This window comes from Oryzias latipes, chromosome 15, assembly GCF_053564925.1.
Source record: "Oryzias latipes strain Hd-rR chromosome 15, Olatipes_Hd-rR_3.1".
NCBI lineage: Eukaryota > Metazoa > Chordata > Actinopteri > Beloniformes > Adrianichthyidae > Oryzias > Oryzias latipes.
Genome location: NC_136251.1, coordinates 6373010 through 6400671, shown reverse-complemented (window position 1 = coordinate 6400671; position 27662 = coordinate 6373010). Strand labels below are relative to the sequence as shown.

Genomic DNA, 27662 nt, shown 5'->3' with positions numbered 1-27662 from the left:
TAAGAAATGCCTTATTTAAAATCTGCATGATTCTGTTTCACAATCCTTTCTATTGAAATCTTTCCAGTCACAACTAAATCTTGTGTTTGGAGGATAAGATGCAAAAGAGAATTGAACTGTGAATCCCAATCTACAGATGTATCACTTTACCACAGTTTATCTATCAGTAGTCTGTGTTCAATTTGACTTCATTTCCATATTGTTTAAAAGAATGTTATTTTGCTGTCCTTTTCTGACCTGGTCCTCTAAATCCTGTGCCCGTCCCTGGTTGGGACAGACTGGATGTGTTTTTGATAGACTGTGTTGTGCAGTTGCTTTTATGACAGCAAAGACTGCTGTGACCCACCAACTCACAGCTTTTACCCCAGAAACAAACATGCATTTATAAAGTAAACTCTTTCTCTGACAGCGTCCCGTTTCAGGATGTTTGAATCAGCCTTAAGGTTCATGACTTTCCTCGGGATCAGTGGTAAAAGCAGCAGCTTTGGAGGGTTTGATTCCGGTGTTCCTGAACTGAGCCGTGCCGAGCTGTGCCAGCATTCTTGGGCCGGACAATCGTGAGTGCGAAGGGAGGGGCAGACAGCAGCAGAGAGTCCGGCTCCAACATCGGATCTGCTGAGGCTCTCTGCCCCCTCCTGCTGCTGCCGTCCCCCTCTCTCAGAAGCCTCGCGCTGCTTCCGCGCGGCTCTCTGCAAAAGGACTCGCTGCAAAGCGACGAGAAGTCGAAGGAGGCTCCGAGTTTGCACCGCAGAGGAGGCTTTTGGCGGCATTACCCCTCCCGGACCGAGGACTTGGAAAGCAGGAAGATTGCTTGGTGCAGCTGCATCGGAGAGAAGGCTCGGGAGGAGGTCAGACTGCGGGACACGATGAGCGAGAAGGACACGGCGACAGACAAGATCCTAACAGGTGAGGAGTCCGTGACGGTTCGGGATGTCTTTAGGATATCGTTATGCAGACTAAAGCGCGTTCACGCGGTGGTTTGTCCTGCTGAGGATGAAGGTGGTGTGCGTTCACGCGCACTTAAATTCCTGCGTACGGACTGAGTGTGGCTGTATGAGGTGTTTTTTTCCGCAGAGTGGGATAACTCCGCGTGAAGATTGTTCACGTCTGTGCTCAGCAGGGCGCACGCGCCACATTGGATCGGTGTCTGCAAGGACGTCCGCCGCGTGTCGGACCCCGCCTTTTGGTCCAGCGCGCGGCGGCTTGGCTAGAAAACCGCCAGGTTCGAATCATGCTCATGTTTTCAGAGCGGGTGGGGGCTTTCAGTGGTCAGACTGAGCAGAGACTCCCCCCACCCGGCCCTTCATAACGGCGCAGTTGGGTCACGTGGTTCATCCGTCCCACCGGAGTTTGATTCAATGCAGCAAACCTGCAGCACGTGCGCAGGTGGGCGCGTGCTCATCACCGTCTGCTGCTTCGTTTACCATTTAGAAAACTTTTTTTAAAAACTGAAAAGGATGAAACTACTCTAAAAGTCACCTAAAAAAGGTTCAAAATCTAATAACTCTCTTAAATATTTTATTTTTAGTGATTCTTTAGTATTAATAAATGTCATTTAATATGTTTGCTGTTTATTTCAAAATAAATAACAGAGGTGCATAATTGTGTTTGCTGACCATATATCTCCATATAAAACATGCACGTGTCTTGAGGATGAGCAGTATTCTACAGTAGTGCAAGGCGTGTGTTAAATGGGGTGGAACTGAATCCTGTCCTCTAAAGGAGGTCAGACTAGTATGGAGTCTGGACTGGAGGGTCCAGTCTGGCCCCTCAGGGGAGATGCAGAGACTGACATCACTGGAGGCTTGGCAACGGCCCAGTGTTACGTAATAGTGTTGGAAATGCCTTAAAGCCTGCAGGCTGACTATGCTCTGCTTCAAAAAGAAATCTTGGAGGGACTGAACAGATTTGTGAGGAGTGTACTGTGCTGTTGCATGTTAAAAAAGACACATTTACATGATTTTGTCTTTTCAGAAAATACACAGTTTCATATTTAGAGAGACCAGAATGCAAGAGTCTGATTAAAAAAAACTTTGTGTCAATTTTCCTTGATGAAAAACCTTTATTGAAACTAATTTTGTTTTAGCCTTTTCTTCTACTTCATGTGTACTTGTTTTTAATAAATATAAATGTAAAAAGAATCAACAATTTTAAAACGAGATCAAATAATTTTAATAGACATAATCTGAGTTTACATGTAATGGATGCTGTTGTCAAGAACATATTAGAATACGTTTCCTATGATTGTATTTGATGTTTGTGAGACACGCATGAATGAAGCCTACTGCAAAGAGACTGAAACATCAGGTTCATTCTTCTTTTCACCCTTTTCTCGCCTGAACCAAATGATGCATTTCCATGGGTATTTCCTGCTTCGCTTTTTATGATCTCTAATAAAATCAGATTTTTAGTTGGGATGGGCGATATATCACTGCCAGGATTGTATCAATCGATATTTGTATAATTTGAGTTTATTGCTATCAGTCCAATATTAAAAGATCTACCGATATTGTTCTGACTGTTTGTAGATACACTTTATCTTTTAAATGCATACTTGTTCCTAGCAGATCCTTGGCACTGGGAAGCTTTTGTTTACAGTCATAGTCAGTAATTTACTGTTTTCAGGTATTTTACATTTTTGATAGGGATACATGTTGTTGCTACTGTAATAGATCCCTGGAAGTGGGAACCTTATGGTTGACAGTTATGTCCAGTAGTTAATAAGTGGTCTGACTGTCTTCATATAAAGTTTTAAGTGATACTTGGTCCTGGAGAAAGTCTAAGAGGCCATTCGATTGGCTGAAAGCGAGCACGCCTGCTTTGCGGATGAGTTTGATTGACAGATTCATTAGCCAGTGGTGATTGACATTAGTTGACCTGCAGCGTGAGGGAAGTCTCAACATTCACGTCAGAGAAATCTCTCACAAATGTGGGGAGGTTCACAAATCAGAGCGGGTTTGTGAACGCACATTCTAGAGTTTGCACGACCTATGAATGATGTTTGTGAAGCATTTATTGTGCATTTCTGAAAAATGTATTGTGTTTTTGTGAAACACAGCGTGCACATTTGTGAGAAACACTTAATGTGCAGGTGTGAGTCTCATGAAAGTTTTTAAAAATTGTTATTACGATTGTTAACCCTTAAACGCCTGAGTTTTTTATTTTATTTCAACTGATTCTGAAGTGGACCTTTGTGCTGAAATACAACACTTTTCAGTAGTGAAGTGCTTATGCAATTAACGTAAGTCTGCTAATTCTGATGTGGAGAAAGGTGGATTTGCAAGGTGTGTCAGTGCAAAGCCCATATGAAAACCAGCTTTTTTCCAGAATCAGCTGATTCACGGGAACCTAGATAGCGCAAACGGTCAAAGATTTATGAAAAGTCAAAGAGCCTGTGTTGTTCAGGTGTTAATGCTGGTGTTAATGTATCAAACTGGAAAATAAACCAAAAAACTGATTGTTGGTTTTTAAAGACTTTGGTATGTTTAAAGGTAATCATTACAGAATCTATGACTCCACCCCTTTTTACAATGTTTTATTGTTAGGAGATATAAGTTCAGGGAAGGTGCCAGGTATCAATTTCTTTCCTACTGCCACAAAACCTGGCTTGTTGCATTAACCCTTGTGCTATCTTAGGCACTTTAACATTGGGAGTTGGGTCATCTAGACCCACTAGACAGTGCTCTGAACCTTTTTTCTTCAATGATTTGTGATCTTCACTGGTGTCCATGGATTACATGAAATCTTTCCACCTTTATCCACCTTTGTCATGGTAGGGAGAACACGTCAATGTGAGGGTGGGGTCATCTAAGATAGCACAAGGGTTAAAAAGAAAAAAATGACGACGTCAAATATTTTTTTTAACTATTACTTAGGCTATTTAGAGGTCTCCTCCTGAATCAGTATGTGACACCATTGCAAACTTAAAGTTTACTGCCATTACACGTGGAGGCATCAGATATTTGAGTTTGCCATTTTTAAAATCAAACTGTGACTCTAGAGTTGGTATTGTAGTTTGTAAGTTTGGAGGGGGCAGCAGCTGAAGGGGAGTCCCTTCAAAGAAGCTTCTTGCATTAGTTTGCCATTTGATCTCTTTTATGCGACAAAAATGCAGCATCACTCTGCCGACTGCCTGCTTTAATGCGCCCACCTCCTCTCTGCTGCGGGGAGAAATCCTGCAGTCAATCAAAGCAGCAAGTCATGCAGCTGAATGTTCACAATGATGCTGCTTTCTGACACTGCCTCTGTTGTTTGTTGGTCTGTGAGAGCTGAGTGTCGCAGCATTTACTCTGCAGTTATGAAGAGATCGTTTGTTAGGGTCAACGATGGCGGTTAAACCACAAGTTAGCATTAAGACTAACAATTTTTAATAAATAATAATCCCTTTTGAAACAGTATTTTACTGTTCAAGCTGTGATTTAGTTGCTTTTATAGAAACTGGAACAGATTCTCCTCTGTTAATGTATTCTGAACCGTCATGGTAAAGACTTTTTACATTTTCAACCAATTGAAACCTAAATGTGCAGTTGATATCTGCTCACAGCAGGATATCAGTACTGAGATGAGTTGTTTAGTCTGACTTCTTGGTCACTTGCTCACATTTCCCATAACAAGATGGACCAGAGCAGTTTCTACTATGGTAAAGACTTTTTACATTTTCAACCAATTGAAGCCTAAATGTGCAGTTGATATTTACTCACAGCATTATTTCAATGAAAATAAGAAAATATAATAAGATTCAGAAGGACAGAGCAGGCTGCCTCTTCAATGCCACAGCGGCTCCATGTCTGGCTGAAGTTACTTTACTTTGAAGTTACTTTGATTTGAAATGGTTTATTTCAAGGAATCAAGTAAAAATAATACACGAAAACATTACAATCATCAGTTATACATTCATTCAATGACTAATCAAATTTAGGATAATCAGACATGAAATGAAAGATTGCTTGAAAGGGAGTGGAAGGAAGCGAATTTATATAATCTCACCCCTGTTCTACCGTAACCATTTAATTACATGATTTATCATTATCCGGTTCACAACTTTTATCAGATAGAATTAAGAATCCTTAGGTATCAATAAAGCAAATGACAAAGATGAATTACTTAATTATTGTGTAAAAATAGACATACCTATTTTAGAAATCTACATGGCAAATGCAGATCAGTTATCTAAACTATGCAGATTATACTCATTAGAAAAATCATGTACATGATTAAAAAAGAATACTATGTCAGAAAAATAGACATAACACTGTTTCAAAAAACTTCACAGCAAAAAGTGATCAAGTATCAAAAGTTAAAAATATGTACAAATTAAGTTTCTGTCACGGTTTTAGGTTCTTTGCCTTTATGTTCTAGTTGTTTTATGTTCGGGCCTGTTTGAGTTACTTCCTGTTTTATTTTGTAGCATTTCCTGTTTTGTTGTTGTCTCAAGTTTTACCTTTCCCCATCAGTCCTGAGTGTTTCCACCTGTGTCTTGTTCCCTTGTATGTATTTAAGTCTAGTCTTTCCCTTCCTCCTGTGCTGGTCCATATTGTGCTGTTCCCTGGTTTCGAGCGTTGTGTATTTTCAAGTTTCGAGTTTCTAGCCTGCTAAGCAGTGGATTTTGGTTTGTAGTCATTTGTTATTATTAAAGCCCCGTTCCCCTGCAACCTCCTGCCTCCTCTCCTCTCTGCGCCTGGGTACTCCCTCTTCCCCTCCCCGTAACAGTTTCAATAGGAAAAATCATGAATCAATTTTTTGAGCAAGTGAAGTAATATACTTAGAAATCACTCAATTTAACCATCTTAAATAACTGATTAAGCATTCTTTTTATCTTTATTTTCTTTTTAATTTTTATTTATGAAAATAAATTTAAACCAACCCATGTATTGAAATGTAATTGTTTTAATAAAGTATAATAAATTTCAAAATGCTTTTAGAAAGAGAATGGTCAATTGAATTGTAAATTGCAAAATCTCCATGACCATTTAAAGTGCAACTGATTTTGTTTTTAATTAACATTTATCAAAAGAAATATAATTTTTTAAATCATACACGTACAATGGGATTTCCTGGATTGTTTTTTTTATTTTTTACTCTGTCTCTCACCATTCAAGAGTACACATGAAAAATTTTACAGACCTCTCTTAGCTTTTTTTTTTTTAGAAATTCTGATTGCCAAATACTTTTTTGCCACAATGTAAGTTCCACATACTCTATTATGCAGATAGTCTTGTCAACTTGTGCAGGTTTAACTCAATCTTTTAAACACAGAGTGAGTTTTAGAAAATCATCGTAGTTAGATATACCAATGTGAGATAAAAAAGATTATATAAATCTGCATTTGAAAATTGTTAAATCCCAGATCACTGTTTCTCCAAAGTTTCAGACACCCAAGGATTAAATATTATTTTTTTAAATGTAAGTCAGTCAATTCTCCAAAACCTAACCCAACCTGTAAGAGGTGGAATCCACAATGGCTTTTTTCTTATTTTTGAAACTGACTTCTTCTATGTGAAACTAATTTAACAAGAAAAGTAAGACTTTTATTGTGTTGACTTCTTCTGCCACCAATGTAGCTGGGCAGAGCAAGTCCTGCTCAGATAAACTTTGACCTTGGTGCATCTGTTAATATCAGCTGTCTGTGCTGAAAGCCTGTCAAGCTAACAGCTGAAAGATAAGAACGCTGCTGGTCAAAATCAACAGCCAATCCAACACTTTGAACCTAATCAGAGCACTAAGTGTTCACTTCCCCCTGGCTTCTTCAGGTTTCCCCGATGTAATCTCTATCACCCCACCAATCTGCTTCATGTCTGTCTTTGGTTTGAGGAAGAGCTGAACCTCCATTAACAGGACCACCACCTGTACATACATTTATACTTTAACATAGCATTGCATACTAAATGCTTAATGTTAGTGTCCTTGTGGTAGAACTAAGTCCCTGCTACTAGGCCTGGGCGAAAAATCAGTTGAACGAATTAATTCAAAATTTTTGTCATGAACGATTTAAAAATGTTTTTTTTTTATTATTTTTTGTGTGACGGCACATTTTTGACTCTCCAGAGCTTCCGTAGCGTTAGTTTCACACAGCAGTATGGCAAGCAACAACATCATAGCACACACGAAACAGCAAGCGACAGCATGGCTACCAGTGAGAGTGGGAAGTTTGTTCCCAAGAAAGGAATAAAATCATCTGTTGTTTGGAACTGGCATGGGTTTACTGCCACAGACTTGGAGGAAGAGACCCCCCCCACGCTGCAACATTTGCCTAAAGCCCATCGCAGTCAAAGGCAGCAGCACCACAAACCTATTCCAACACCTTAGGGAAACCTTTAACTGTTCTCCTTCACTCCGTAACACCAAACATGACCGCGCGCCCCCAACACTTGTGCACGCTCTTGCGCGGTACGCGCTCATTCCTCTTAAACACGCAGCGTGCTGACACACATACACATAGTCATTCTACAACACCTATATAGTTTGTTCATTAGTTAGATAATAAGTTGGTACCGTTATTTGTTAATAAAGAATACGGCATTGTAATTATTACTTGTACCTGTATTCATTTGCGCAAAAATCCCACACTGTCACAGCTCTGGTTTATACGGAGCCCGTGTCGTGACATTAAAAAATGAAAATATATCTTGTTCCCACACATTAATATCTTGTTCGCACGAAATACTATTCCGCTCTCACAAGATTATATTGCGTACGCTCGAAATACTATTTTGTTCCCTCGAAATGATAAACTCGTGCGAACGAAATAATTAATTCATGCAAGCGCAATAATTATTCATGTCATAAGTCATTCATAAACACGCATATGCTCTCCGCTTTCAGCTGTAACTTCCGTGTCTCTGTGACCCACATTCGTTCAAGAAAGGAAAAAGAAAAACAAGAACGATCAATTTACTATTGTCTCAATGAATACAAGAAAAATATCATAAGATTTATGATACCTAGGCTTGCTGCTTTGACATACGATCCATCGGACATAGCTCCTAGCTCCGCCACGGAGCTCTTTTACTTGCCATGCCGGCATTTGGGCAGCTGTCAATAAACTGTCAGCTCTATGATGTAGGCAAGTCGGCACAAATTAGACCAGAGGACAAGGTCTGGACGCAGAGTGGTTGCTGCAATCTCAGAGGGGAAGATAAGTCTCTGGTTTAGGTCGACTCGCATTTCCCAGTCCCTGGCTGCATTCAGAGGGTCAGCTCAGGGTAAAAGGGATTACTCCCTTGTTTCTCCCCTTCCCAGACAAATGGTGGTGGGTGTCGGCACACATCCTGGCTGCTAATGGGTTGGCATTGATAAATACCCTCTTGCACTCAAGTGTATTGGCAAGACATCTCAAGACCTGGTTGTGTCTCTATGTATATTTGCCTTGCATGAGGCTGGTCCAACAGCCCACTAAGATGTGCTTTAATTTTGCATTTGCTGAACAAAGGGGGCAAAATTGTTCTTTTCCAAGCCAACGGTGCAGGTTTGTGGGAGAGAGCAGCACATCGTAGGTGGCTCGGACAATGAAACTTGGCCTAATGCGTTTCATGCTCCAAAGTTCGCTCCAAATGAGTTTCCTCTTTTCAACTCCCTCCCACCTTAATCATTGGCCCTGTTTTGCTTGCGCGATCGCGTTGGAGCGTCTGCGTGCTTCTTCTAGTTGGCGCACCTCCTCTACCACCATGGTTTGACGTTCCGCTACAGATGTCTTTTGCCAGAGAGGTTTTACCACCCCGAACCCAAAGCCTCCTCTGCCTTGTTGGACATGGCCCAATATGTTTTGATGACGCCCAATATGTTTTGATGACGCAGAGCAGATTTGGCCTGCAGTACAGCTAAAGCTGCCTGCAGTACAGCTACAGCTGTACTGCAGGCTCCACTTCTTCCCTGTTGCTAGGACTGGAGCTGGGCTTCTTACAACTGGATCTCGGGGGTGACATGTCAAGTCTCACCTTGGCGCACTTAAATTCCTCAACTAGGCTAGAGACTGGAAGTGACAGGACTCCATTGTTGTAGAGTAAGACATGGGGGATAAATGCAACAAAATGAATTCATTTACATTTATAAAAACTGTATTTTATAAATATAATAAGAGGCACTATGTATGGAACTTCATTAGTAGTGCCTTTGTAACATAACGATTTTAACATTTAAAAAAAAGCCCCTCCCGTGAGAGTTCTGCATTTTTACTTTCAATGACAAGAATCCAAAACATGATCATGTTTTTAGTCTGTTTCTGTTATGATTTCATGTAAAAATGAATCAACTGGAGGCAGAATTTGGGAAAATGTGCCCTTTCTGTCAATCTGCTCCCCTTTATTAAAACTGTCCTTGTTTTCTCAGCAAGTTTTAATAAGACTTTCCAGTTAGTTCAGACTACAGGTGACTGACTGAACCACTCTTCTCATGGAGGCGTTTTTTAGCAAGAAAACACAAACAACTCATTTAGGATTGAAAATCAAACATTAGATGGCGTGAAAACACCAAAGGAAGAGAACAAAGGTTGATTAAAAATCAATACAGGAGTTCCTTAGAAAAGAAAACTGTTGTTTTTATCTGATGTTTTCATGATGCTGTCACTTCCTCTCTGTTTGTGTTGAACGTAATGCCATTTTAAAAAAATAACACTTATAGTTTTTCTTTGTAAAATAATGGAATCATTTGGTTTTTATCTACCGGTCATCTTGTCTGGTGAGTCTAAAATGAGATTTTGGTCTCTGGGGTTGTGACTTCAATCTTGGAGCATCAAACCACAAACAGCAAAATCCGTTTCATGACTGTTGCTACCAGAAATGCTCTGCCGAATGCGTTCTAGTATTTCTCTTTATGAGATGCTCAAGCTAGCGGTAAAAATCTGCTTGTATTTAGCAGATGTATTTTGCATTTAGCAGCTTGTCTTTATTAAACCATGTATTAGAGCCAATTTCCAAAGGATATGTTAACATTGAATAGTTTTTGGTAAATATGTGAAAAGTTTGTTAAAGAAAGTAGAAGCAGGGAGCAAACATTTCAATTAAAATCAAATTTGGAATGAGAAAAATTGGAAATTTTATTTTTTGGCCATATTTTTTCGCCTATGTACGCACACAGTACTGATAAAGTTTAAGTAGTACTCAATGTTTTTGATCAGTGTGAGGCTTACTGTCATTTAATATCACCTAACTCATACATTTTTCAATCCACTAATATTTACAGTGTATTACCTTATACAGCTTAGGATAAAATATTCCTCTTTTGTGTTAATTTTAGGCAGCTAACCAAAACATTTCATTTTTTAATAATCCAGAAACCAACTCATGGTTAGACTTGGAACAGGCGTTATGTGGAAAGATCAACCTTTCACAGCTACCATTTATTAGCCAAACAGTTAAAAAACAGGATTGTTTCAAAAGCATTAATATAAATGCCACCTTAACAGCCTGGTGGGAATTTCTCAAAATATCAAAATCATCAATTCAACCGTGCAAAATGACACCCATCTGGAACAACCCGGACATCCTTATTAACAAAAAAATGATTCACTTCCCAGCTTGGCAAGCAGGGGGCATAAAACAACTAGAGCACGTAATTATTGATAGAAGATTCATAACTCCCCAGGAACTTCAAGACAAACATGGAATAAATAACTTCTTGGAATATCAGCAACTTAAATCAAGTATTACTAAAAAGTATAAAATTAAAGACGACGATTTAAAGCTACCAGATGTAGTTACCACTCTGATTAATTTTTCAATGAATAGAACTCTCTCCAAAATATACAAACTTTTATGTAATTTAGATAACAATATTGCCCTTCCAACAAAAAAATGGGATGCAGATTTGAGCATCAGCACAGATGAAAGCTTCTGGTCAGAACTCTGTCTAAACACCTTTAAACTGACAAAAAGTCCAAATCTGCAGCTAATCCATCTCAAAACTCTTCACAGAATTTACTACACTGGACAAAGGATGTTCAAGATGGGTCTCAGTAACTCAGACATTTGCGAGCACTGTGATAATAATCTACCCGACAGCTACATGCACGCACTGTGGTTCTGCACTCCTGTCCAGGCTCTCTGGCAGCAGGTATGTGCCGATTTATCAGTCTGGCTTAAGGTTTCAATCACTGCCTCACCGTCACTTTGTGTGCTTGGTGACATGAGTGCCATCGATATAGAAGAAGGATTAGCATCTAACATTTTCATAACTCTTTGTATTGCCAAAAAAACTATTTTAATAAATTGGAAAAACAAGAAAAATATAAACATAAGTCAACACAGAAATCTGCTGTTTGATCATATCAGCTTGGAAAAAATGTCAGCCCAAAGCTCAAGTAACTTTGAAAGAATTCAGTCTCTCTGGTCTCCTGTGGTTGACTCCATGACTTAGGGGGTGGGGGGCTTGGTCGTCGCTGCTCCTTGCCCTTCTGCCGTGGTTTGGGGTGGGGGTCGGGGCTTCCGGTGCTTGGCGGGGGCAGTGGGGGGCTCCGTTGGTCGGGGGGTCGGGTCCGGTGCCTGGGTGGGGCGGGCTGGGGCGCTGCGTGGTCCTCTGGGCTTGGGTGTGGGGGTGCGTGGTGGGGGGGTGGGGTGGTGGTCTGGCTTGGCTTGGGGGGGTGGTCCCTTTGCCTGTGCTGGGGGGGGTTGGCGGGGGGCCCTGCTCGGGTGGGGGGGGCCCAGCGGCGCCGGATGGGCTGCCCATCTGCACCTGGGGCTGGGATCGGCCCTTCCCTGGCTCTGGGACGGGACGGGACAACCCTCTCGGGGCCCCCGGTCGCTCTGGGTGTCACCCGCTTCGGCTGCGGGGTCTGGGGTGGGGTGGGGTGGGGGGCTTGTCGGCCCTGTCCTGTGGGGGGGCGTTCTGGGGGGGAGGGGGGGCCCATTATTAGTACGGGTCGGGGGGGCTAACGGGTCGGGGTCTCCGCTGAGGCAATCAGTGGTTGCCTCGGCCGGTTGGCCTCCTCGGTCCCGTCGAGGCCTGACCAGAGCTCTTCTAGGGCCGGCGTCTGGGGGTGGGGGCCTGGGCTTGCTCCGGGGGGGGCGACGCTTTCTGGCTCCTCTCTCTCTGTGTGGGGCGGGTGGTGCCGGGCCTAGGGTGTCGGCGCCTCCGGGGGTGGGCCCCTGGGCTGGGTGGCCCTGGCCCCTTTGCTGGGGGTGGGCTGGGGGACGGCTGTTTGACCACCGGGGGACAGTCTACCAGCTGTCCCCAACTTACCCCCTTCCTTATATAACCTCATATTAGGGTGAGGGGGTGGGGGGTCTAGCCTGCGATGCGCCTTGGGGGGGGCTACTTGGGAGTGGCCCCCCTCCTATGGTTGCCGTATGGAGTGGGCCCCCCCTCTTTCGGTTTTATTTGCACCTTAGACATGTAGGGTCCTTGGTAGGGGGGGGTGCTTGGACATCACTGCAAGCAAGCAGCAGATGTCCTCCTGGCACCCTACCCGCCAATTTTAACCGCACCTTAGACATTTAGGGCCCCTTGGTGTGGAGGGTGAGGGGACATCACTGTGAGTAATCAGGAGATTTCCCCTTAGTGCCCTACTCGCCAATTTTAACTGCACCCCCCTTAGTACACACACCCCTCCCCCTTCAATATATACATTCAAACATAAACACACACACATGCACACAAACACCCTCTCAAGCACCCATACACGCACACACATTTTACAAGGAAGGTGGGACCTGGGTCCATCTGTCCCCTACCCCTTCCCTGGTGGGGGGTGTGGGCCCCTTGGCGATGGCGGCCGTGTCCCTTGGGTGCCGGCTCCCTGGGCCCGGCGGTGCTCTCTCCGCGCGGTGGGGGGGTTCATATTACACCAGAGCCGGGGGTGTTCGTGTCCCTGGGGGGTGGGTCCTGGTCCTTGCCCCTGGGCGCTGGGCCCCGCCAAACTTCCAACATGGCTGAGCCTGGTCGGGCCATATTTATAACACCCCTTGTGGGCCGCCCTTTTTTCCCCGGGGTTCCCCCCTCCTGGGCGGGGGCGGCGGGCCCCTGCCTTGCTCCTACCTGGACCAACCGTGGGCCGGGTGGGTGGCTGCCTGGAGTGCGGAGCGGGTCTCCCTTGGGGGGTCCTGGCTCGTACCTGGGGTCGGGGCGGGGGGATGCCCGGAACTCCTGGGTGGTGGTGGGGTGCTCGTCTGGGGCTGTGGGCGTCTCTCTCCGGTGGGGCCCTGCGTTGGGCTCTTCCGGCGCGGCGGGGGGCTGCTTTCCTGGCTGGGCTGGGGCGGCGCTCTCTTTCCCTCTGCGCCTCCCTGCTCTCTGGCTCTGGGGGCCTCGCGGCGATCCTGCTGGCCCTGGCCTGGGTGGCGGTCTTGGTCGCCCGGGGGGCGGTTGTTCCCTGCCTGTTCCCGTGTGGCGTTGGGGGAATTCCGGCTGCCGCTGCTGCTGCGGCGGGGGTATGGGTGTGGGGGTGGCTGGGCGCTCCTCCTCCTTCTTTTCACATTCCACCATCCATTTTAGAAGAACATAAACACTCACCTGAGCACAGGTGTTGGCTCACCTTTGCACTAATAGTTTGCATGATTGAATGAATGAAAGATTTCACACTAGTTGGTTTAAAGGCATAGGTATGCGTTCGTGAACACTATCTGTTTTGTGTGCATGTTGACATGTGGACATTTTTGCGGCTAGCAGGTGTGTTGATAATATTTGAGTGTGTGTGAACAGGCCCCGCCCTTTTTGTACTACATTTGAACCGTACCGTAACGATAAACAACCAGTAAGCCTGTCTGCTCTATGCTGCTTCATGGTCTTACCCCCTTTCCCCTCCGATTATCACCCTCCTACCCCCCCCTCTCTCTTACGTCCCTCTCTCTTCTTCCCTCCTTTCTTTTTCCGTCCGGTCCAACACCAAAGATTTTCAAACATGATTGAAATTAATAAAGTTTGGCCTCAATTACAAAAGGGGTTTATTCAGACATACCTTTGGTTTGTCTGAAGATGAATAACCCCTCTTGTTAAAATAAAATATGTCTAACACAAGAGGCCCTCAGCTCTCATCTGTTTGCCTAGCTGTTGGACAAGACAAGTTAGAAAAAAAAAAAAAAATAACCAAAACATTTTAGCCTTGAAATACATTTTTCCTCTTCTAATGAAAGAAATCCTGTGAACTCTAGGCTAAAGCAAGATGGAGAAATAAACCTCATGAAGGGGTGATGTATAAACAAAAGAATGTCACATCATTTTCATGAAGTGATAAGAAATAAATAAGGGAAACTATGAGGGAGAGGAAAGTTCTCATAGGGATGTCATGAGAAAATGACACAAATGGAAAACAAAACCCATAAGAAGATTCTGCTTCACATGGTAAAAGTTTTTTCTTCTGTAACTTGATTAATTGCTACATTTAGAAACGCTTTATCAGCATTTCTAAATGCTTGACACAAATAAAGGAGTTCGAAGTTAACTAACGATACAAGATTCTGTTTTGAACAACTTAACGGCTTTTCTGAAACATTTTCATGTTTTATCCAAAACGGTCAAACGTAATATCAAAAAAAATTCAGTTATGCTGTTTTAAGAGTCCCTGCAAGAAAGTTCTTTCAGCTGCAGAAATGATGATTGTTGATTTTTGTGTAGTGCGCAGAAAGCTCCAAAACAATGTAGTTTGGGTGTTGTGCTTGTCTACATAAAACCTACACATGCAACCCGCAGTGTAATTTTTTGTGTATTAATCATCTTACCTAGTACAGTTAGTGCTAGGGCTGCACGATATGAAGATAACTTGCGATATGAGGGATCAATATTGCGATAACGATATCATTTGCGGTATATAAACAAATAGCGAAACAACCAAAAACATGATTCCCATTTTATTGCAACAGTTTAAGAATTTTACTCCAAATGACCCTCGTTGACATAGGATGGAACATCTAACATAAAAGGGCTCCATCTGATTGGTCAACAACGCTAAAGAGTCTATCCGATTGGTCAAATGCATAAAGGGATTTATTTGATTCGTTAAATAATTTAAGCTGCCATAAGATTGTTTTAGCACATTTAAGGTAATCATTTATTGCAATTTTTGCAGTGTTTTGCGGTATGCATATTGCACAGCTTGATCTTGCGATAACGATAAATTTGCGGTATATTGTGCAGGCCTAGTTAGTGGCAACACTAATGAGGATTTTATGTGAATCTTGTTGTTTGTAGAATTTTATGAGTGTTTTTTGAGACCCAATTCAATATCAATTGTGTTTTCTGTCCTTTTAACATGTTCTTGTAGAATTTTTCTCATAAAGGACACATACAAAGAAAATTAAGATATAAATAACGTATTTCTTTCTTCAAAGTGTTGTGAATCAGTATCATGCAAAAATATCCCATTCAAAAAGACTTGTAGCTGTGACATAGGTGTATCAATCGGCGAGCCTTTATTCTGATCATCCACTTGCAGACACATAGATCCATGATCCACGTCTTTGTTTTCCTCCTCTGAGCTGGAATCTGGATCAGAACTGGACGGATACTGGATGGCTCCAATGTTGCTTGCCATTTTTGATGCATCACTAATTGTAGGCTGGAGGTTTGTGGGACTGTAAGCTAAAGGGATAGTATGTAATAAAGGTGTGATGAGAGGTGTGGGCAGGCTTACAACGCACCAATGGTCCCATTCAAAACTCAGAGGTGAATTTCTAATGAAACTGTGGCCCTGGGAACGCCTTGAAAGTAGATCAAAGATGATTAAAGTTCTTCTGATGAAGAAGTCTGCTTCATGAGAAGAAGATGGAAGTGATGCTCCAAGCGGCTCTTGTGACCTCTCCAAAGACGATCTGGGTCTTTTGGCTCCACGTGTAAAGCAATGCTTCAATTTTGGGTTTTGAATCAGCAGGTCAGATTTAAGTTCAGTGCTAAAGTCCAGCTTCCTTCACGATGGCCATTTGGTAAAAGTAAAGTGGTATTTGTCAAAACAGGACTCTGATCACCAACTGTGGCTTTCCTTCTTTTACTGCTTGTGCATTTTAAACTCCATTTTAGAACATTTGTACCCGTTTTCAGGAATTGAAATAACTTGCACTGCTGTACCTCTCTGGCCCAGTCAATCTCCTAATGTTACCAGGATCCAGGACAAAGCTCAGAGGAGGACAAATGTTTTCAGTTTGTGCACCAAAGCTGTTGAATGTTTTGCCACATTTGTGTTATTTTCCTTCCTCCTGCTTCTGCAGCTTCTGAGGAGTACACCTAATCTGTGTTGTCAACTGTTTGGTATGAATAATCAAAGGAGAAAACAGCTGGACTCAGGCCACTGAAGACTGGTTTTGGGTAACTCTGTTTTCAATCGAGTGTGTTTTGATTCATGGCTGGAATTGGGGTCTTTAACTCTAGAAATGCGGGGAACTGAAGCAAACTTAACTCAGTTAATTCTTCAAAAACAAAGCTGCATTTCCCCTTGTAAATATCTGTAAAAATATAGCTTGAGTCAAAGAAAAGGAGGATCTGATCTGAAAGACTGTAATCCCAGGAGGTAGACTGTTCAGAGGACAATTTTCTCAACTCACATTTAATAAAAAAATGGCTGTAAATAATGACACTGATGTGAGCTTTTAGGTTTAGTGAAGAAGACTACCTTCCTCAGTGTGTGAGTGAAGCTTAGTTGTTATCAGATGTTGTTTTTCACTGCAGACAGGCAGGAAGGAAAGCTATTGTTCAGCAGAGAGTTCAGAGGCATTTCCTCTGATTTTGACCTTCTCAAGAACCTGTTTCACTCTGTCTCTCTGTCTGACGTTTATTGGAGTTTTTTCACACAAGCTTCACCCGTTCAAAGCATTTCGACCGAACAGCCTGTCCTGTCTTCATTTCAGCAATGAAAGTGCTGCCATGTTCATAGCAGCTGGTTTAAATGAGCGCAGTCAGGGAGGATTTCTCTATTTGCAAAACATATTAGAGCTATCCTTGGGCTTCAGTTTCAACAGAAATTCCCTTTTTGTGGTCATGTGTTGAAGCTCAGGAATAACGTCATATTAAAGACATTACCTGTTCTGCATAGCCGCTAAAGAAGTGTTAGAATTGGAACGAAAAATTGTTAAACCTGTACGGGGCACACAGGTGGTCAGCAGAACATGTTAAGGTCGTACATGACTTGGTGAGGCTGTAGAGTGAAAATGTACACTTTTTCTACTGGCATGCTGTGACAGGCAACAGGTCAAACACTAAAGCCACACATACGGATAAGTAAGGGTGAAGTTTAGGTGAGACGCAGGCATGTCCTGCAGCTCATTAGAGTAGAGCTGTTCATGTGATCAGTGCACGCTCTTTGTGCTCAGTGTTAGACATGAGGAAATTGGAGAATCAGAGCATAGTTTTAGTGGACATCCTACGGGCCCTTATGGATCACTTGCTCACCTTGTGCGTTCAGCATTTGTGTTTCGCCATTCCACTTTTGGTTGCAATCCACAATGGCTCAGTTTAGAATGATGTAATGACTCTGACTCCACCCACTGTGGCCATTGCCACATTGTCCTGCAATGGATTGGAGGACAACTTAGAGTGTACCCAGCCTTTGCCTGCCAGTGGCTGGGATATGCTTCAGCATCCCTGTGACCCCAAAAGGGTTTTTGCAGGTTCTAAAAATGAATGGATGGGTTTCCCCAATCGGATCACTTGTGTGGTTTTTATATTTAGTTAGAGAAGACAGGGTTGTTGGCTCATGACATTTTTCCGTCTCTTCTTCAGCTATTTATTTCCACCTTTTTTGGGAAAGCTCCACTAACAAGCAGAAGAAGACAGTGCTCTGATGGTGAGATGGGAAACAGAAAGGTGGGTGCAGAGCTGCTGCAGACAGATGCTGCCTTCTCCATGCTGCTTTATTGTTTTCTGTTACTGATACCAGCCTGACAAAGCCGTCAGAGCAGGAAGCAAAGCTGGAAACGAGGATGCAGCCGATGGGAGATAAATGGGCGGAGAAATGTCCCTTCCATGTCTCTAAGATGCAGCAGGGCTGATTTTAATTGAATGCAGAGGAAGGAGCTTCTGTCTTATGCTGTCATGTCCATCACTTTCTGTTAGAATCACATCAATAGTTAACTTTCAAACAATATAATATGCTGTTCTGTACAGTAATGAATGTCTAAGGTAGTTTTTGTGAGCTTTAAGGACTGGCTGTATGCATTCCAGCAGTCATCATGGTCATGATGTCAGCGTGGTTCTGCTAAAATTAGCAAACAAGTGTGTATTATCAGGTGTATTATGTCCAAAGAAAACAGAAGTATGTTTTGTTTGTCAGGAATTGATTTGATTTGCTCAAGGAGGAATTACATTTCCACATCATTGTGGTTTGTGAAAATTCCAAATGCAGGAGGTTTGGTGTAAAAAAAATGAAAGAAATGCTTAAAGAAACGTAATCGCCATAAAAAACTAACCCAAACCCTAATGTGGACATGGTGGCCACCTGCAATTTTGTCCAGCTCCTTGTGTGATGACAATAAAGCTTTCTATTCTATTCTATTCTATTCTATTCTATTCTATTCTATTCTATTCTATTCTATTCTATTCTATTCTAAATGTCAGCATTTATAAAAGTTAGACTCAAAAGAGTTACCGGTATGCAAGGAACCAAAACTATTGATTTCAGTGCCTTGTGAAAGTATTCAGCCCCTTGAACTTTTCAACCTTTTGCCACATTTCAGGCTTCAAACATAAAGATATAAAACTATAATTTTTGGGAAGAATCAACAACAAGTGGGACACAATCGTGAAGTGGAACAACATTTATTGGATATTTCAAACTTTTTTAACAATAAAAACTGAAACATTGGCTGTGGAAAATGATATAGCCCCTTTACTTTCAGTGCAGCAAACTCTCTCCAGATGTTCAGTGAGGATCTCTGAATGATCCAATGTTGACCTAAATGACTTATGATGATAAATAGAATCCACCTGGATGTCATCAAGTCTCTGTATAAATGCAGCTGCTCTGTGATGGACTCAGAGGTCTGTTTAAAGCGCAGAGAGCATCATGAAGAACAAGAAACACAGCAGGCAGCTCCAAGATACTGTCGTGGAGAAATTTAAAGCTGGGTTTGGATTCAAAAAGATTTCCCAAGCTTTAAACATCCCAAGGAGACTGTGCAAGCATGAATGTTCAAATGGAAGAAGTATCTGACCACTGCAGATCTACAAAAACATGGCCGTCCGTCTAAACTTTCAGCTGAAACAAGGAGAAGATGATCAGAGATGCAGCCAAGAGGCCCATGATGACTCTGGATGAACTGCAGAGATCTACAGCTGAGGTGGAGAGTCTGTCCATAGGACAACAATCAGGAGACACTGCACAAATCTGGCCTTTATGGAAGAGTGGCAAGAAGAAAGACATTTCTGAAAGATTTCCATAAAAGGTTTGCCAAAAGCCGACTGGGAGACACAGCAAACATGTGGAAGAAGGAGCTCAAAATCCAACTTTTGGGCAACAATGCAAAACGTTTGGCTTAAAAGCAACACTGCTCATCACCCTGAACAAACCATCCCCACTGTCAAACATGGTGTTGGCAGCATCATGGTTTTGGCCCACTTTTCTTCAGCAGGGACAGGGAGGATGGTTAGAATTGATGGGAAGATGGATGGAGTTAAACACAGGAGCATTCTGGAAGAAACCAGATGGAGTCTGCAAAAGATCAGAGACTGGGACGGAGATTTGTCTTCCAGCGAGACAATGATCCAAAACATAAAGCAAAGTCTACAATGAATGGTTCACAAATAAACATAAAACTTAAACCAAAGTGATTTAAACAAAAATACATTTTCAGTATTAGGTTGGAGTCTTTAACCATGAGTCAACATAAAGCCCTAAATTTGCATAGCTCCAATATTCCTCGGCATTTTTGTTGCACCCATAATGTTAGGTTGGGGTTGTGAGGGGCTGTAAGCTAGAGGGAGAGCGAGTAAACAGAGAGGGAGGAGGGTGGGTTGTTCTGGACAGGAATTTTTATTTTAAGAAGAAAATTCTGTCACTAAGACATGTTTTCTGTTCCATTTTCAAGTCCCACCCAAAACTCTGTTAAACTCCTGCTGCTCTGCAGAAACTATGTCCTAATAATCAACAGTTTTTTGTTTTGTTTTGGGCTAATAACAGCATCATGATAATTCAAATACCACTGGGAACGCTTTGAAAATAGATGAAAATGTGAATGGAATGGGACTAGGGTTGTGCCGATGGACGATATCATCGTCAATCGTGATGGGTGACTGACATGCCGGTGGAGAGACCACCATCGTGATGCCACGCCCCCGCCACGTTGCGCGTCGACACCATAAGCCGCGGTTACATGTACAAAATATCTTGATGGGATCAATGGTCGGATTAGAATCCAACCGTGTAGATGGGGCCCAGAAAAATGTTTTCAGAATAAAAAAACGTTCGCTAAGGTCACACTTTCCGTCGGAATAAATCATTCGCACATGCGCAGTAGGGTTTGAAAAACGGAAGGATATAAATTCCGCCAAGCGGCTTTTTTTTTCAAACTTTATTGAATGTAACAATTCAATACAAAACTATGTTAAACAGCGCCGAGCGGCTATATACATTGACATGTCAGCTCGGTAAAATACGAGATGATCTTCTAAACGTGCTTTTAATAATGTTACGGTTATTATGAAACACCTGTTCGCTCATCATTTGAATTTTAATCCGTGTGGTCAGTGCTTTTTCTGAACGAAGCCAGGATTAGCAGTATGCTAACACGGGCTAACAACATTAGCTTTGGGTGGTGCTGCTTGCTGGCTGCACGTAAACATGTAAGAATAACATCAGCCTTTATTTAGTCGGGACACGACTGGAAACACAAATCCGCGTGATTGTTTGAATGTTTTCTAAGGACTGAGCGACATTTCTGCTTTGAAGCTCAAACCGCTGTGTGTGCTGACGATCCGAGCTGTGCACAGACACACACTTTAGACCCGGTTCTGAGTTCGGTTGCTTGTACCCCTAGAGCTGCGGGACGGATCGCAGTCTTAAATCTCCCACACATACCGCTCATGTAACAAAGCACCCCCCCCCCCCTTCCCATCAAACACAAAGCTGTAAGTCCGCGTTCCGCCGGTCCACTTCACTAGTGAAGTGCGGGAGCGGACTACTTCTTTTCTATTGTGTTTGTTACTTTTTTTGTTAAAGTCACTTCCGTCAGTTTATACTGGATCATCGCGGATTAGTCATTAGTTGGGAAATAAAATGAAAAAAGCAAAAAAACGAATAGCAGTTATATAAGAACGAAAAATGTAAAAATACCCCCCCCCCCCCCCCCCCCCCCCGACGATGTCATCGTCCATCCCGATGGTTGACAGCAAACATCGTCAACGACCAATTTAAGGGACATCGCCCAACCCTAAATGGGACTTTAAGTAAACGTCACAGGCTGGTGCTTACAGGGTGGGAGTTTTGAATTCGTCTTTAGAAATATGAACATTGAAATAAGACTTGATCCACTTTACCTGATCTGATCAGAGCAAAAAGACTTTACCTGCAGCGTGTAGTTACAGTAATAGGAGGATAACGTGGTTACATTTACTTCTAATTACTTTAAAAATCACACTAGATTGAGTTAACATGGATCCATTCAGATCAGTCAGTATCCTATGTGGTGCAATAATCATGTTTTTGAGTCTCCTGCTGCAGTTTATCACTCCTGTCCAGGTTGGAATGGCTGAAATGTGAATCCCAGTAGTTACCGTTAGCTGTCCAACCCCCAGTATTGAATAAAAGTCCTATTTCAGGATTTCCTAACGTCGTTCGGCTTGATAGAATTACCAGCGTAGAACGCTGTCAGCTTCCTGCTGCTTCGTCAAAGCACAGAGGCATGTGAAGCCGGTCTGACCTGCTTGTTTTAAGATGAATCTCATGAACTGTCCGTTGCTCCACGGCCTTGTGTCGTGTCTGTGTTCTCATCCTGTCTGGTCACAACCAGGCGCATGCAGCTGCAGCTGCTATCAGGCTGTTTCTCTGTTTAGTCTGTGAGGGTTGAAACCCTCCTGCGAGACGCAGCCAGGCGGGAAAGGGCTCTTCTTGGTGCGGAGGGGGTTCTTTCTTTCTTTCTCTGGCTGGCATGAATAAATGGAGCCTTAGATGGGACCAATACACAGCACATTCTCTCCTCCAGCTTCATTTGAGGCCACTCTCATCAATGTGGCTCTTTGATGGCAGTGCTCTGTGTTTGTGCCGTTTGTTGAAGTGAATTTAATGAGGCTCCTCTCTCTGCTGCAGCAGCAGCCTTTCTGCTTTGTGTCTTCCTCTTTGTTGCTTCTCAGTGTCTGACCGAATGAAACAGCCTGTTGTTTCCACATAGACTCTTGGTAGGTGTATTGTGAAGTCATCAGCCATTCTGCACGTAGAGATTTGACGTGGGTGCAGTGCAGAGGGAACTGTGACGATGGAAGGTGAAGTCATGACTCTGCTCCGACCAGAGCTTCAATTTTCATCCCCCTGGATTAGTCGGGATTCAGGAGTAGATAATCGATGCTGGATTGATGATCTTGCAGAATTTACAAGGTCACCTGACACAAAAGCTGATTGCCCGTTTGCAAGCAATCGCTAGATTCCAATTTGCTCTGTTCATTTACACTTAAACTAGTTTTCATTTTTTCAAGTTCAACCTCAGTATATGTTTTTTAACAGATATTGATAGATATCATATATTTGATTATGTTACACGATAATTCCACGATGAACCTTAAAAAAGTCCAAAAAAAACGCAATTCCTAGTGGGAAATTTTGTCTGTTTTGTTTTTTTTACTTCAAAAATTGAGATCAAGCCAGTTTCATAAAAAGAACACAAAATAAAAATGTTTAAACCTACATAAAAACTAAAGACGAGGACAAAAGAAAGTGAACTTTGTCTGAAAAACCAAAGTTCAAAGAATTTATTCCAAGGTCACAATGATGTCATAGCTCTTGTCATGTTAGTTTTATACCAAAAACTGTAAAGCTGAAAGCTTTTTGAAACCGTCACGTTAAACTTGGAATGAAAGCTATACTAAGGGGGGGGGGGGGGGGGTCATTTCTACATCACTGTAAACAGCCGGTGTGATTGGCAAACTCACCATTGAGTTCAGAGACTACTGAGGGTTTCTGATGATGCAGCCGTTGATAACATCCATGAACTTTGGAATGGAGATGACTAGGGCTGCACGATATGAGGAAAACTTGCGATATGCGATATAAATGATCAATATGGCGATAACGATATAATTTGCGGTATATAAACAAATAGAAAAATAACCAAAAACATCATTCCCATTTCATTGCAACAGTTTGAAAATTATACTCACAATGACCCTCATTGACATAGGTGACAATTGTCTAACATAATAGGCCTCCATCTGATTGGTAAACAATGGGAAGGCGTCCATCTGATTGGTCAAAACACAAAGGGATTTATTTAATGCGTTAAATGCTTCAAGCTGCCATAAGATTGTTTTAACACATTTTGGGTTTATCATTTATTGCGATATTCACCGTCTTTCGCGATATGCATATTGCAGAGCTGGATATTGCGATAACGATAAATTTGCGGTAAAAAGTGCAGGCCTAGAGATGACCATTTAAGAAGGTTATGTCAGGCTGACTTCATTCCAGACTCAGTGTTTATTGGAGAAAGTAAAAAAAAGTTTGCTGTCCTTTGTTTGCCTGCAGAAAGTCAGCAGCAATGGTGCCAGTTCACTATTTAAATTGGTGTTATAAAATGCTTGAGAGGGAGAGATTTTTGACTTGCCAATTTTTTTTTTCTTTAAAGTAAATAAAAGCTGAGGGAGAATTTTATTTACAGCGGTGCCTCTTTTTCAGAATGTAGCTACCTTTTGGAAATGTCTCTCATTCCCAAACAAGACTAAACCTTAAAAACAGAAGGCGTAAAAACCTTAAAAAGTCCAAATTTGTCAGGTGCATGAATCCCTTTGCATGGGCAGTACTATAAATAATTATCAGGATTTAAATTCACACAACTGTTTTCAGGTCATTCTCAGCTGGTTTCTAGTCTTGTGTTTATTTGTAGAAGTGAGGTCTCCAGCGCCACCAGCAGGTCAGAGTCTCCCTCCAGGAGAGGAACGTCCCAGCTCATCATCAGGGCACATGAACAGGAACAAACAGGAAGCCGTTGGATTTTCAGCGCTGACAAAAGGATCACAATTTCTGTTTGAATAGTTCAAAATACCAGTAGCTGCAGTAAACTGGAAACATTAAGGCAGAAACTGACAAACAGCGTTTTGAGGAAAATTGCTCTGATTTGACCTTCAAAAAGAACGATGGGAAGCGAAAGTCAAAGTTTGGTTCAATGTTTATAAGGTGGACTGATCAAGATATACTCTGATCACATGTGTGTGTTTGGTTTTTCATGTGTAAATGTTCTGTGAAAAAGGAAAAAAAAAACCACTAATGACACAAACAGATATATGATTACAGCGCCACTAACACTACAAAAACAATAGTCTTATTTCTGTTTACAAGAAAATTAATCATATCAAGAAAGTTTTTAAATAGCAAAATAATCTTTGTTTAACAAAACATGTCTTAGTGACAGAATTTTCTTAAAATAAAAATTCTCTGCCATTTTTCTTAACCTATTGGCAGATTTTTTTGCTTATTTAAAGAAAATCTGCCAATAAAGAACTTTTACCTTATTTCTAAGAAGCCTGCTTGTTACAGTAAAGACGCCATGCAGTGACGCATCTTTGGAGCAAATTGGATGTGACACAAAGTAGTAAGAAGATGAGCTGTTGTATTGGTTATGCAGGGTTAATCTATCTCACATCATAACCCACCATTACTTTATAAAACCCAGTTGTTTCTGCGTTTTATCACAAGTGTCAAAAAAACTAAAAACCAACCGTGACATATATATATATATATTTTCCAGATTTACAACAACAATAACGAAATACTTGAGTGGATTGAGGTATTTACAGCTCAGAAATACTTTGCTGGAGACATTTCAGTGACTTGTCTAGTTGAATTTTTGTTGTGGAGGATGGACAGTCCAGGTTGTGAAGGTGATTTTGGGAGGCGAGCTGGATGCTGCCTGGAGGGAGTCTGTCCACAGGTGGTCTGTAATTCTGTACCGTAATTGCTTTGCAAAGTGTATTATGGGTCTTCAGACCACTCATCCACTCTGTAGGGGTGGACTAGAGAAAAGGGTGAACGAGACAGAAAAATAGGATGGATAACACGACGTCCCGCGGTGAGACGATTCTGCCAGACACTTACAAAACGTCGAGGGAGTACCATTATTGTATGTGTTCAAAGAACACTTTTAGTGAGGGTTATTAGGACGCACTAATGAAAATGATGGTGGCAAATGGGGAGACGATCTCCAATTTGATTGAAATGTCAGTTGTGTTTTAAAGAAAGGTGTAACAGACGTTTTGTGCTCTCTGGATGGACAGGATGTTGCTATTCTTCACGCTCTTTTTTTTTTTTTTTTTTCATTTCTCTGGCCTTTTACAGCCTGTGAGTTCCAGAGTTCAGGGTCAGCTGCAGGACAGACTCTCCCAAGTGATTTGGTGTTAAGGCCCTGACTGCAGGTCTCTGACTGAGCGACCTCGTTTTTTTTCAAGTCGTCTATCATGTGATGACAGCCAAGTCGTCTTGAGAACATTAAAACACCAGAAGTAGACAGACTTTTCAGCAACCAATAACCTTTAGAATGTGTTTAGTTTCTAGCAACACACACATTTGAAGCCCTTTTCACACATGCAGGTATTTTGCATTACATGTTATTAGTGTGTATGGGGGACCATTCTAATGCCTTTCTCCTATAGAAGTCTTATTAGTAGTAAAGTTGGTGTACCGCCATTTACTTCTGTTTTTTTTTCTGTGAAATTATACAAGATAATCTGACAAAAGTGTCTTCTTGTTACAACTGCAACCTTCATCACAAACGGTTTTCAGACATCAGCTGTTCCAACAACAAAAAGCGTTCTTAAAGACAATGACAATGTTCCTGTAGCATTTTTCTCATGATGGAGGTCGTATATAAAAACAATTAAGCCTAACATGTCATTTCTGAGTATTTCTCTATTCAAGTCTTTGTGAATCAGTAGCAGACGAATAAAAGGTACTTTGAAAAACTAGTAGAAAACTTGCTGTGCTGAGGACCATAAGCTCGCTGCTCTGCACACGGTTCTGGACCAGAGGAGACAGATCCTTCCAGGCCGTGTCTCCTAAACTCTGGAATGAGCTCCTGTTGTTCCTGGGATCCCTGGAGAGAAATTAGACTCAGTCGGATTTGTGCATGCGTAATTCTTGATTTGTGCGTAAATTAGGATTTGTGCATGATTTGTTACTCACATAATACGTTTTGTGTATAAGTTAAAAAAATATAAAATGAAAAAAATACAAAATGCAATTTACGAATGCACAAATTAAGATTACAACAGCTTGAAACTACTTACACACACACATCTTTAAAAAACACGCACAAATCCCTTGTTACGCACACACGAAGCCAAAGTTACGCACGGATCTACCGTGAGACTGTTTTCACGTCTCACAAATTCGTCCTTAAGTGCTGCGTTTAAATGCCAGTGGAATGCTCGGTCATTAGAATTTTCCTATCAGCCTTCCCTTCTAAACGTATCCAGACAATGACTCAATCAATACATGAAGACAGTAGATGTTAGTGTTGAACATAGAGGCTACTTACTTCGGGGCGCTGACCACCGAGATGGGCCGCCATTCTTCCCGTGACTCTCTCAGTCTGACTGCCTTTGATTTTTCCGGAAGAAAAAAACAGTGTCTCCTACTGGTCGTTCCTGTTACGCATTTTGTATCAATTCGGTGTCTCTGAGAATAATATACTTTTAAAATATATATTAGCGTTTAAAAGTGAACGTCATATTCTCAGATAATAATTTTTATTTTCCTTTAAAGTTTTTTTAAGCCCTGCTACACCCACTGAAGGAAATACGTTTAGAAGGGAAGGCTGATAGGAAAATTCTAATGACCGAGCATTCCACTGGCATTTAAACGCAGCACTTACGGACGAATTTGTGAGACGTGAAAACAGTCTCACGGTAGATCCGTGCGTAACTTTGGCTTCGTGTGTGCGTAACAAGGGATTCGTGCGTGTTTTTTAAAGATGTGTGTGTGTGTAAGTAGTTTCAAGCTGTTGTAATCTTAATTTGTGCATTCGTAAATTGCATTTTGTATTTTTTTCATTTTATATTTTTTTAACTTATACACAAAACGTATTATGTGAGTAACAAATCACGCACAAATCCAAATTTATGCACAAATCCTAATTTACGCACACACACAGCAAGAATATGCATACACAAATCCTAATTTACGCACAAATCAAGAATTACGCACGCACAAATCCGACTGAGTCTAATTTCTCTCCATAGTGGACTGTGAATTCTTTTAAAAGTCTACTGAAAACTTCTTACTTTACAAAGCATTTTAACTTAATCTGTTTTTATTTGTGCTTGGGATGATTGTTTTGTGTGGTACATGTTTTTTTTTTTTTTATGTTACACATATATATATTAATATATTTACTTACGCCCCTCTCACCCTCCGCGGGTGGTTTCTCCTCCAAGCTCGGGTCCTCTACCAGAGGCCTGGGAGCTTGAGGGTCCTGCTGTATCTTAGCTGTTCCTAGCACTGCGCTCTTCTGGACTGAGAGGTCTGAGGTCTTTCCAGGTATCTGTTGTAGCCACTCCTCCAGCTTGGGGGTTACTGCCCCGAGTGCTCCAATTACCACAGGCACCACTGTCACCTT

General features: G+C 41.9%; 1 protein-coding gene across 4 annotated transcripts in view; it reads left to right on the top strand.

Moving 5' to 3' along the window:
• The first annotated feature begins 275 nt into the window (after positions 1-275).
• hspa12a (heat shock protein 12A) overlaps positions 276-27662 on the top strand; it is a 69016-nt gene continuing 41629 nt past the window's right edge. For 2 of the 4 annotated variants that reach the window (XM_011484067.3, XM_004076919.4), the window contains exon 1: positions 276-906. In XM_011484067.3, coding sequence (XP_011482369.1) covers positions 867-906 — 40 coding nt within the window. In that variant the 5' untranslated portion in view covers positions 276-866. The remainder of the gene's footprint in view (positions 907-27662) is intronic. The other 2 variants (XM_078932288.1, XM_011484066.3) reach the window with 1 other exon arrangement.